Source organism: Monodon monoceros, unplaced genomic scaffold (assembly GCF_005190385.1).
Source record: "Monodon monoceros isolate NGI ecotype Baffin Bay Population unplaced genomic scaffold, NGI_Narwhal_1 Super_Scaffold_12, whole genome shotgun sequence".
NCBI classification, from domain to species: domain Eukaryota; kingdom Metazoa; phylum Chordata; class Mammalia; order Artiodactyla; family Monodontidae; genus Monodon; species Monodon monoceros.
The window spans coordinates 102,265,163-102,277,788 of record NW_021703768.1 but is presented as its reverse complement, the minus strand read 5'-3'; the positions used below and the strand labels follow the sequence as shown (position 1 = coordinate 102,277,788).

At 34.8% G+C, this 12,626-nt stretch overlaps 1 protein-coding gene and 1 non-coding gene across 6 annotated transcripts in view; one reads left to right on the top strand and one right to left on the bottom strand.

Annotated features, from left to right (window-relative positions):
- The window catches only part of CSNK1G3 (casein kinase 1 gamma 3), a 156,506-nt gene that overhangs the window by 88,180 nt on the left and 55,700 nt on the right, over window positions 1–12,626 (bottom strand). For 4 of the 5 annotated variants that reach the window (XM_029216279.1, XM_029216280.1, XM_029216278.1 and 1 more), the window contains exon 4: window positions 10,303–10,372. In XM_029216279.1, the coding sequence (XP_029072112.1) occupies window positions 10,303–10,372 (70 nt within the window). Of the gene's footprint in view, window positions 1–10,302; window positions 10,373–11,118; window positions 11,157–12,626 lie in introns of those variants that run through there. The other variant, XM_029216281.1, reaches the window with a different exon arrangement.
- On the top strand, window positions 2,808–2,914 carry LOC114893540. Its single transcript, XR_003792955.1, has one exon. It is a non-coding gene; the product is annotated as a U6 spliceosomal RNA (small nuclear RNA).

Genomic DNA, 12,626 nt, shown 5'->3' with positions numbered 1-12,626 from the left:
ACAAGTATATTTTTTTCCCAAGAAAAGCTCAAGAATGGGCAAGAATACAAAATTCACACATTATATGAAAATACAACCTCACCATCACTCTCCCAAAATTAATTTAATTGAACACTTCATTTTATATTTCAGCATTCCACTTAAGTGACAAAACAACATTAATTAAAGTCAGAAAATAACACTTGGATGTCTAATACTGTCAATACTGCTTGGTACTTCAGTTCCTTATAGGTGGGCAACAGTTAAGCATGTTATTAAAAGAAATATTATCATGATGTTTCTTTCCATTTTCAGGTCCAGTATTGTTCATGTAGGAAGGATTAGAACATCAGTATTAACATTCGTAACAGGAAATTTAAACTCTACAGATTTGATCAAGAAAAACTAAAATCTGGGACTTCCCTGGTGGTCCAGTGGTTAAGAATCCATCTTGCAATGTAGGGGACGCTGGTCGATCCCTGGTCGGGGAACAAAGATCCCACATGCTGTGGGGCAACTAAGCCTGTACACCACAGCTAGAGAGCCCAAGTATCACACTACAGAGCCCATGCGCCACAACTGAGAGAAGCCTGCACACCACAATGGAAGACCCCATGTACTGCAACTAAGACCATTAAAAAAAAAAAGAAAAACTAAAATCTGATTAGAAATACTAAGTACAGAATTATCACACAGGCTATGTTCTTTTCCAAGGAAGTTTTGCTTTCAGGCATTCTTAACCTTTAGCACAAATGCTTATACTTCTAGCTCAGCAGTTCTCAACACATGGTCCAGAGACACTTAGGGACAGGAGTAGGTGGTCCATGAGACACTTTCAGGAGGGCAGTGACATCAAAATTATTTTTATAATAACACCAAGATGTTATTTATCTTTTTCACTCTCATTCTCTCACAAGTGAAAGTCAAGTTTTCCAGAGGCTACGTGAATGTGATATGGCAATGGATTGAAGGCAGAATCCACTGTTTTTTATTAAGCCAGACATTAAGGAGATGTGCACAACATGTAAAACAAGGCCAGTTTTCTCAAATTTGGAAAATAGCGCTAGTTGTGATTTTAAAATACTATTGTTATTTTAAAATGAATACAGCAATATTTTTATATTTGTTTTAATTTCTCATATGGTAAATATCCATAGCTATAACCCACAATAACAAAAGCCCTCTGGGATCCTCAAAAAGTTTTAGGAGTCTAAAAGGATTATGAGACCCAAAAGTTTGAGAATTACTGTTCTGTCCAATTAGGAAGCCCTGGTATGAACAAACAGGTGCAACGAGTTCCAAACTTGGTAACAGTCATTCCATTAAAATACCACATCACCCACATTTAGTAATATTCTAGCAATTAACCCCAAATAAAAGGAAAAGCCACCCCACTGTAAAACAGAAGAGTCCTTTCAGTGACAATTCTATTTACACATTTAAAAATTAGTCTTAATTTCAAAGGACATTAAAAAGTAACATCACCTACAAACAAGTAATGTTTATTATAATATATGGAATACTGAATAAATATTATATATTATATATTATTCAGTTTCTATCCTCTTTAGGCATAAACAGTTAAGAAAAAATGGATTCTCTCTTACCATTTTTACCCCCAATCTGCAAGCTTACAAATCTGTTCTTCTCACAATATGCTTGTTTATATTTAAATCAAAAATAAAACATGAAACCATATTATTTTTCATGGCTTTATACTTCTTATGATTACATAGGGAATTACAAAAATGATGCTGTATTTCAGAAAATTAAGTTCTTCATCACCATTTAGTTATACCCTATTCAAAAATAAGGTCTGTTTTTTATGTAAGATTACTGTGTATTAATTAATCACTGAAAGTATTAATAGTATAATTACCACACAACATAAACTGTCCTAATACCTGGACCATATAAACCAAATTGAAATCACTATCGGTTAACCTTTCTTTCTTATATTGATAATGCATAGCATTCTTTAAACACACACATTCTCCATAAACTACAAATTTAACAGAAAAATGTTGTACACTTCTATCCAACAGTACCAATATACATATTCACATATAAATTAGTAAAAGTTTCACAATGCATAACTTATAGAAATTCCCATACCGAAAGGCCTCTAAAAAGAGATAGAAATATTACATTCACTTAAGATGTCTTCTAAATGCACTTAAGCTAATACAGAAAAAGGAAGTCTAAGAAGCTGCTACATAAACTGTTGGTTATTTAGGCTGAAATAAGTTTACACTAACCACCACCTCACCTGTATAGTATTCTTCATTATTTTTGTTAAAACCAAAATATAACAGGTAATGTTCTAATTATTTTATTCACTTAACTTTCATGGTTTTGACAATATTTTCTTTCTTTTTTCTCAAAAAGACACTTATAAGATATACAGAAAGAGCAGAATTTCTTAAGTTCTTAAAACATGGTGAGAGAAACTCTAATCTGCCAACTTAATGAATAAAAGAAATTTTAGAAATTATTTAATGCATATACCCATGTTTAAAGGCTTATACTATTACCTACAACCTTTCTCAAAAGTGAACAGTATGATAAAGTGTTCATACAATATGGAATCACCAAAGCCCACTTAGCTAGGAGACAGGGATAAATACACCAATAAACAAGACATAAACCAAGAAGGCAGAAGGGTCAGTATAAAGAACGAAGAGAAGTTTTTCTAATTCTTAGAAGGCAATACTATGACAAGTGTTAATCTTAGAAACAGCCACTGCTGCTATTATCAAATTATTCTTTAGAACTACAAAATTATTCTTTAGAACTACATAGTTCAGGCAACATCAAAAAGTCAAGCCGTGCTCACTTTGGCAGAACATATACTAAAATTGGAACGATACAGAGAAGATCAGCATGGCCCCTGCGCAAGGATGACATGCAAATTCGTGAAGCGTTCCATATTTTTATACACAAAAATAAACTCAAAATGGATTAAAGACCTAAATGTAAGGCCAGACACTATAAAACTCTTAGAGGAAAACATAGGCAGAACACTCTGACTTAAATCACAGCAAGATCCTTTTTGACCCACCTCCTAGAGAAATAGAAATAAAAACAAAAATAAATGGGACTTAATGAAACTTCAAAGCTTTTGCACAGCAAAGGAAACCATAAACAAGACGAAAAGACAATGCTCAGATGGGAGAAAATATTTGCAAATGAAGCAACTGACAAAGGATTCATCTCCAAAACATACAAGCAACTCATGCAGCTCAATATCAAAAAAACAAACAACCCAATCCAAAAATGGGCAGAAGACATAAATAGACATTTCTCCAAAGAAGATATACAGATTGCCAACAAACACATGAAAGAATGCTCAACATCATTAATCATAAGAGAAATGCAAATCAAAACTACAATGAGATATCATCTCACACTGGTCAGAATGGCCATCATCAAAAAATCAACAAACAATAAATGCTGGAGAGGGTGTGTCGAAAAGGGAACCCTCTTGCACTGCTGGTGGGAATGTAAATTGATACAGACACTATGGAGAATAGTATGGAGGTTCCTTAAAAAACTACAAATAGAACTACCATACAACCCAGCAATCACACTACTGGGCATGTACCCTGAGAAAACCATAATTCAAAAAGAGTCATGTACCAAAATGTTCATTGCAGCTCTATTTACAATAGCAGGACATGGAAGCAACCTAAGTGTCCATCAACAGATGAATGGATAAAGAAGATGTGGCACATATATACAATGGAATATTACTCAGCCATAAAAAGGAACAAAACTGAGTTATTTGTAGTGAGGTGGATGGACCTAGAGACTGTCATACAGAGTGAAGTGAGTCCGAAAGAGAAAAACAAATACCGTATGCTAACACATATATAAGGAATCTAAAAGGAAAAAAAAAATGGTCAGAAGAACCTAGGGGCAAGATGGGAATAAAGATGCAGACCTACTAGAGAATGGACTTGAGGATACGGGAAGGGGGAAGGGTAAGCTGGGACAAAGTGAGAGAGTGGCATGGACATATATACACTACCAAACGTAAAATAGCTAGCTAGTGGGAAGCGGCCGCACAGCACAGGGAGATCAGCTCGGTGCTTTGTGACCACCTAGAGCGGTGAGATAGGGAGGGTGGGAGGGAGGGAGATGCAAGAGGGAAGAGATATGGGGACATATGTATAACTGATTCACTTTGTTATAAAGCAGAAACTAACACACCATTGTAAAGCTATTATACTCCAATAAAGATGTTAAAAATAAATTTTAAAAAAAAGGCAAGCCACTCACTTGAGAAAAAATTATTTAACAATTTAACATATGCACAGTCTCAAATAGTATATTTAACATCATTTCCATAGTTAGAGATCTTCCAAGAATAGTAATTTATGACAGAAAAAAAAAGGTTATTTGACTTTCTGTGATGAAGTATCAGCTGATAAAGAAATTCCAAGGAATAAATGATTGCAAATTAGGTCAATATGGCCTATATAAACCATCTGATGTCAAGGAAATAATTTAAGACACAGAAGCATTATTCGGAATCACAGATCTTCAAAACACTTCTCCCCATACATTGCAAAATATGTCCCATGCATTTTCATGAAGTATCATATCAACAATTCAACTAAACTATTTTTCAAGTAGATTAAAAAAAAACTGAATTAATTCTAATAATTAAAACCCATGCTTCTCTAGAAAGTGATTATTTTTAGGCAGCTGAATTGTACAGTCAGTTAATTAAATAATTACCTGCATATGCCCTTGGTTTATCATTTCTGATCATCTAAAAATTACTCATCACTGACTTTTTTTCCTTCTATTTCTGGATCTCTAAATTTACCTAATCATAGGGTGATACAAATGACATTAATTAAAATAAATAAATTTTTGAAATTACATGGTTATGTCTATTTGTCAAAAGTGGAGTAAACTCAAAATGTAATAATATGATTTTACATAATATTAATATATCAAACTTTAAACATACAATCACAAAAGCTAAAAAGCTATAGGAAATATTGGAGATTATGTACTGCAACTTCACATCTGATGATAGAAAACAGTCTATTATTCTCATTAAAGAATTTACCATTTCAACCATTTACCAAGGGCCTACAATTGTCAATCATTCTGCTCAGTTTCAAGGATAAAAAGATGATTCTCACTGCCCTCAAAGAGTTCAAATTTTAATGGAGGAGAGAGACACAAGCAAATATAAATATAATATGGTATGATGAAAGAAAAATGAAGATGTATTCAAAATAATTTCAAGTCAAAGAAGAAGCTTTTTCTGGAATGAAAGAGATACCAGAAAATGTACTGCAAAAGAGGAGATACTTTAGCTGGGGACTGAAGAAAGAAGAAATTCATCGAGAAAGAAAGATATTCCAGAAAGAAGAATACGGATATATGAAAATAATAAGATCTATTCAGAGAACACTAAGTTTAGTGCAACTAAAAAGTGGGTCGAATAGAAGGAGAAAGACATGTGAACTTTATACTAAATGACAAGTCTCTAAGAGGAATGTAGGGAAGAAGGAAGTGAGATGCACAAAAAGAAGCCCAATTCAAAAAATAGGTGACAATGAAGACTGGGAGAAGAGAATGAAGTCAACAGATCTCTTAAGAGACATAACTGACGGACCTTTTTGATGATTATCCCAAAAAGTCAAAATTAAAGGTGACTAACACTTTCAGCTTGAATGGGTGAGCCACTAATGGAACAAGATAATCCAGAAAAACAAACAGGTCTTTTGGAAGAGACAGAAATCATTGGAAAAGTAAGGGGAAAGAAGATAGGGAGAGAAATTCTGGGTATATAGAATTGCTGATTCTAGTAGAGACATACATGTATGACTAGATTTTAAGAATGAAGGCCGGGATAAAGAATTGGAAATTATCCTTATATAGATGGTAATCTCATCCTTTCCTTCCTCCCTCCTGTTACAAAAAAATCCAGAATCATAAAAATGAAAGCCACGTACGAAAAACAGAAGGAAGAAGCTAGAGCGAGCCTGATTCCTTACTTCTGTGTAGCCATATCAATCCTACAATTGTCTACTTCAGGACTCCTTGTTTATTTTTCCTCACATAACATTGCTTTACTTGTTTAAGCTACTGCTGTCATGATTTTTGATACTGACAGTCAAATTTATTCCTACCCAATGCAGTGGTCATCATGGTTTTGCCTATGTTCCTCTTCTCTTGACACTCTCTACACTCTCCTATGGGAGACCTCATCCATTCCCTTAGCTTTAAAAACCACCTATGTGTTGATGACCCCCAAATCTAGATCTTCATTTTACTCAATAAATGCTGAGTGGATATTACAAAACAAGACCATTTGAAACATTAAATTTTTGCTATCAGAGAAAGTGATAAAGTATAAAACAATACTCTAATCCTATGGAAAGCTATAAATAATATAAGGAGTCAACCCTCATACGCACACTGCAGTAAAGCTGTACAGTCCTACTGTATATATGTAACAGATTCAGTGAACAAATAAGAGAGAAAAGTGGGATACTGCCAGGGAGGTTAGATAAGGAGAAAGACTTACAGGAGAATCAAAACCTAGAGAGTAGAACTAGATAAACTGTATATTATTTCACAGATATTTCAGTAAATAATTCTAAATAAATCTGTTTTAATTTGTTTTTGCTGTGGCAAAATATACATAATAGAAAATTTATCATTTTAACCATTTTTAAATGTACAGTTCAGTGGCATCACGTATAGTCACATTGTTGTGCAACCACCACCACTATCCACCTCCAGAACTCTTTCATCATCCCAGACTGAAACTCTATACCCATTAAACAATATTTTCCCACTCCCCACTCCTCTCAGCCCCTGGCAACCACCATTCTGAATTCCGTCTCTATGAATCTGACTACTCTGGGTATCTCAAAGTGTGGAATCACACAGCATTTGTCCTTTTGTGACTAGCTTACTTCATTTAGCATAACGTTCTCAAGGTTCCTCTATACTGTAGCACGTGTCAGAATTTCCTTCCTTTTTAGGGCTGAATAATATTCCCTTCTATGTATAAAACCACACTTTGTATATCCATTCAAAGTTGTTTCCACCTTTTGGCTATTGCAAATCACACTGCTATGAACATGGGTGTACAGCTATCTGTTTAAGTCCCTGCTTTCAGTTCTTTTATGCATATAATTAGAAGTGGAACTGCTGAATCAAATGGTAATTCTATGTTTAATTTTTTGAGGAACAGTCGTACTGTTTTCCACAGCAGCTGCAGCAATCCACATTCCCACCAGTAATGCACAAAGATTCCAATTTCTCCATATTCACACCAACACTAGCTGTTTACTGGTTTTCGGTTTGCTTTTCCTTTATTTAGTTAATAACAGCCACCCTAATGGGTGTGAAGTGGTGTGTCTTTGTGGTTTTGACTTACATTTTCCTAATGATTTGTGATATTCAGCATCTTTTCATGTGCTTATTGGCTATTTGTATATCTATCTTCTTTAGAAAAATGTCTATTCAAGTCCTGTGCCCACTTTAAAGTTGGATTGTTTGTATTTTTGCTGTTGAGTTTTAGGACTTCTTTATATATTCTGAATATTGATTAAATATATCTATTTTTAAAATTTATCTTATTTATTTTTGGCTGCACTGGGTCTTCGTTGCTGTTCACGGGCTTTCTTTAGTTGCGGAGAGCGGGGGCTACTCTTTGTTGTGCTGCGCGGGCTTCTCATGGCGGTGGCTTCTCTTGTTGCGGAGCACAGGCTCTAGAGTGCAGGCTCAGTAGTTGTGGCACACAGGCTTAGTTGCTCCGCAGCATGTGGCATCTTCCCGGACCAGGGCTCAAACCCATGTCCCCTGCACTGGCAGGTGAATTCTTAACCACTGCGTCACCAGGGAAGCCCAGTATATCTATTTTTAAAGAGAACACTAACAAGCAAGTTGCTACTTAAATGAAACTTACAATATCATAAAAGAATTATAGATTAAATTACTATGAATGCCCCACTTATGATTAAGAGCAGTCTGAAAATACAATCCTTTCAAGTAGCAATTCCAAAATCAAATAATTTTTAAGTCATCAGTCTCTCCTCAAAACAATTAAACACTCTTGTTTTTCTATAAAGCTCACGAGTACGCAAAAATGTTTTTAAAATTCATGATTGATAAAAACACTAACAAGTAACTAAAATTCACATGATTCATGTGAAACACTCAAAACTACACACACCTGTCAGAGTTTCAGAGCCACCATTACACACACCTTCAAGCAATAACACTCATATTTCAATTTATGTAAGGGCTATGCCCTGGAGTACAGGGGAGCACCCTTATATATGCAGACTAAATGGCAGTCCCTGGAGTCGTGCGGCACAACAGCCCTTTGGCATTCAAGTGCTAACAGATGTATGTTCCACTTTATTATCACTATCCCTGACATAAATTTTAAAGTTAAAAAAAGTAAAGAATATAATAATAAAATAAGTGCACCATGGTATTCAATTCAATGACTCCCTAAACTCCAAATTAACTTATTCATTCTTATCCAATTAAAGTATTCAATCCTATTTTTCCAAATGATAGTTTTACTACTTAAGTAGATATATCTCTTATTTTCATCTCCCCAGCATCCAATCTTCCTTCTTCTGTTAACACCTCAATTTCCCATTAGACAACACCTCTCCCCATTCTCAGTCCCTGAACTTCACAGGTAGTGCCTGAGATGAGTAAGTCTGGGCAATCAAATTCAGTGATTAAATCATTAGACACAAAATAAGACAGTAAGGTTCAGTCCTAGAACTTCTGCTGAAATTTTTAGTTAACAGATACTTTTAAAATTGCTAAGCTGGGCTGTTGGTAAGCACCTTTGCCGTCTCATAAGAAGGGCCAATCAGAGAAAAAAGCTTACACACACACAAAAAGGCAGAGCATAAAGACAAACTCAACAATGTCCCTGATGACAGTACTGCAATGTCTTATAGATAAGTCCTTTCCCTGAATTTACAGTACATAAGTCAATAACTCCTTTTTTTTTTTCCACTTAGCTTCTTAAGGCTTTCTGTCACTTGCCAGTCGTAACTAATATGTATGGTTTCACATATAATTGTGTCCCCTTATCATTTATATCTCAGTTGTCAGTGATAATTTTGATAAGTCCTGGAGGCCTGTCTGTATCAGACTTAAACATGCATTATAGAACGTTTATAATGATAAAACATTACAAAATGTCAACTTATTGTCCCCACAATGACTACTCATTCGAAAGTATGCTCTTAGAAAAAAAAGAATGCAAAATTGATAATGTATTAAAAAATGTACAACTCTACCAAGTAGAATGTAAACATGTGCTTACAAAAAACACATCAAAAAATTCCATTTTATTAAACCTGGGGAAACAAAATATCCCTACTTGGTAAGAAACTGTATGTATAAAATCATTACAGTTAGAATAGTAGTGAACAGAAAAAGTGGAGTTGAGAGAAACGTTAACATAAAGTAAATGCAACGAAAAATGGGAAATTTTCTCATTAGCTTTTTCCAATGGCACAAAATATCCATTCTCACTTAGATTTAGAGTTTATGTAAAAATATACCTGTATTAATTTCCTACAGCCACTGTAATTACTACACACCTGTGGCTTAAAATAACAAAAATTTATTTCTCACAGTTCTGGAGGCCAAACATTTGAAATCAGTTTCAACAGGCTGAATCAAGGAGGTTCTATAGGACAATCCTATACCAGGTTTTCATGGCTGCCAGCATTCCTTGGCTTATGGCTATATCACTCCAATCTTGGCCTCTGTAGCCACTTTGCCTTTTCTTCTTCTGTGTACGTTAATGGTTCTTCTGACTCTCTTTTACAAGGACATTTGTGACTGCATTTAGGGGCCACCCATATAACCCAGAATAACCTCCTGATCTCAAGATCCTTAACTTAATCATATCTGTGAAGTCTTTACTATAAGGTAACATTTACAGATTCCAGGGATTATGATATGGATATTTTTTATGCAGCCATTTTTCAGCCTACCACCATGTCATAAATCATTTCAATAACTATAATACCACCAAAAAGGCTAAGCACCTGGAAACTATATGCACCTTATATTCTCAAATTTTTTTACAATGTTCTCTATTTATATTAGTACCAACACAAAAAGCTCCAAAAATGTCATATTTAGAATAAAAAGGGAAGACTGTAGTAAGAAAATATCTACTAAGCATTGCCTTAAGAAGTGATTAATATTAACTAAATTTAACATACTATTCTTTGAAACCACAGAGTTCTTATCATGACAATCTGTTTTATTACAAATGTAAAAATTAATATAAGACTTTACCTCCAGATCCTAACTGCTTGTAGAATCTGTATTCCAAATGTAGTTGTGGTGCTCTGGATTTCATGGGCTCCTAATTAAAAAAAAAAAAAAGCAACAACAAAAAATATTTAAGTTATTAAAATATCACTAGGCCCCAATTCCGAATTTATAAATCTTGGTGTCAACTTTTTTTTTTTTTTGGTATTCCAAGCATTGTTCTTTATAATATTTCAACGTTTTGCCTTGATTAAAATACAATCTGAGACAGAGTAAAACTGTGTTCAACAATTTCCACAAATACATATAGTATCCATACATATGGAAAGACCCACCTCAATAAAGCAAAAAAATATTTAATATTTCAAACATTCAGAAGCATATGAATGCATTAGAAAAGGTCTTTAAAAGCTACATAATAAACCAGTAGTTAACTCAGGAGAGGGATCTAGCTTTGAGTAAGGTCAAAGGTGAATTTTTAATTTCTGTTGATTTTTTTATTAAAGATCAAAATATATATATATATTTTTTTTAGACAGTAAATATGGTCTATTTTTGCTTCTTTCCAATAAAATACATTTGATCACTTTTTTTTATACAGCAGGTTCTCATTAGTCATCCATTTTATACACATTAGTGTATACATGTCAATCCCAATAGCCCAATTCATCACACCACCACCACCACCCACCCGCTGCTTTCCCCCCTTGGTGTGCATACGTTTATTCTCTATATCTGTGTCTCAATTTCTGCCCTGAAAACCGGTTCATCCGTACCATTTTTCTAGGTTCCACATATATGCGTTAATATACAATATTTGTTTTTCTCTTTCTGACTTACTTCACTCTGTATGACAGTCTCTAGATCCATCCACGTCTCAACAAATGACCCAATTTCGTTCCTTTTTATGGCTGAGTAATATTCCATTGTATATATGTACCACATCTTCTTTATCCATTCGTCTGTCGATGGGCATTTAGGTTCCTTCCATGACCTGGCTATTGTAAATAGTGCTGCAATGAACATTGGGGTGCATGTGCCTTTTTGGGTTTTTTTTAACATCTTTATTAGGGTATAATTGCTTTACAATGGTGTGTCAGTTTCTGCTTTGTAACAAAGTGAATCAGTTATACACATACATATGTCCCTATATCTCTTCCCTCTTGCATCTCCCTCCCTCCCACCCTCCCTACCCCACCCCTCTAGGGGGCCACAAAGCACCGAGCTGATCTCCCTGTGCTATGCGGCTTACAGTTGGTAGTGTATATATGTCCATGCCACTCTCTCACTTTGTCACAGCTTACCCTTCTCCCTCCCCGTATCCTCAAGTCTATTCTCTAGTAGGTCTGCATCTTTATTCCTGCCTTGCCCCTAGGTTCTTCTGACCATTTTCTTTTTCTTTTTTTATTTAGATTCCATATATATGTGTTAGCATACGGTATTTGTTTTTCTCTTTCTGACTTACTTCACTCTGTATGACAGTCTCTAGGTCCATCCACCTCACTACAAATAACTCAGTTTCGTTCCTTTTTATGGCTGAGTAATATTCCATTACTCAGCCACATCTTCTTTTGATGGACGCTTAGGTTGCTTACATGTCCTGGTAAATAGAGCTGCAATGAACATTTTGGTACATGACTCTTTTTGAATTATGGTTTTCTCAGGGTATATGCCCAGTAGTGGGATTGCTGGATCATATGGAAATTCTATTTTTACTTTTTAAGGAACCTCCATACTGTTCTCCATAGTGGCTGTATCAATTTACATTCCCACCAACAGTGCAAGAGGGCTCCCTTTTCTCCACATGCTCTCCAGCATTTGTCATTTGTAGATTTTCAGATGAAGCTCATTCTAACTGGTGTGATTTGCATTGTAGTTTTGTAGTTTTGATTTGCATTTCTCTAATAATTAGTGATGTTGAGCAGTTTTTCATGTGCTTCTTGGCCATCTGTATGTCTTCTTTGGAGAAATGTCTACTTACGTCTTCTGCCCATTTTTGGATTGGGTTGTTTGTTTTTTTAATATCTAGCTGCATGAGCTGTTTATATATTTCGGAGATAAATCCTTTGTCCGTTGATTCGTTTGCAAATATTTTCTCCCATTCTGAGGGTTGTCTTTTCGTCTTGTTTATGGTTTCCTTTGCTGTGCAAAAGCTTTTAAGTTTCATTAGGTCCCATTTGTTTATTTTTGTTTGTATTTCCATTACTCTAGGAGGTGGATCAAAAAAGATCTTGCTGTGATCTATGTCAAAGAGTGTTCTTCCTATGGTTTCCTCTAAGACTTTAGTAGTGTCCGGACTTACATTTAGGTCTCAAATCCATTTTGAGTTTATTTTTGTGTATGGTGTT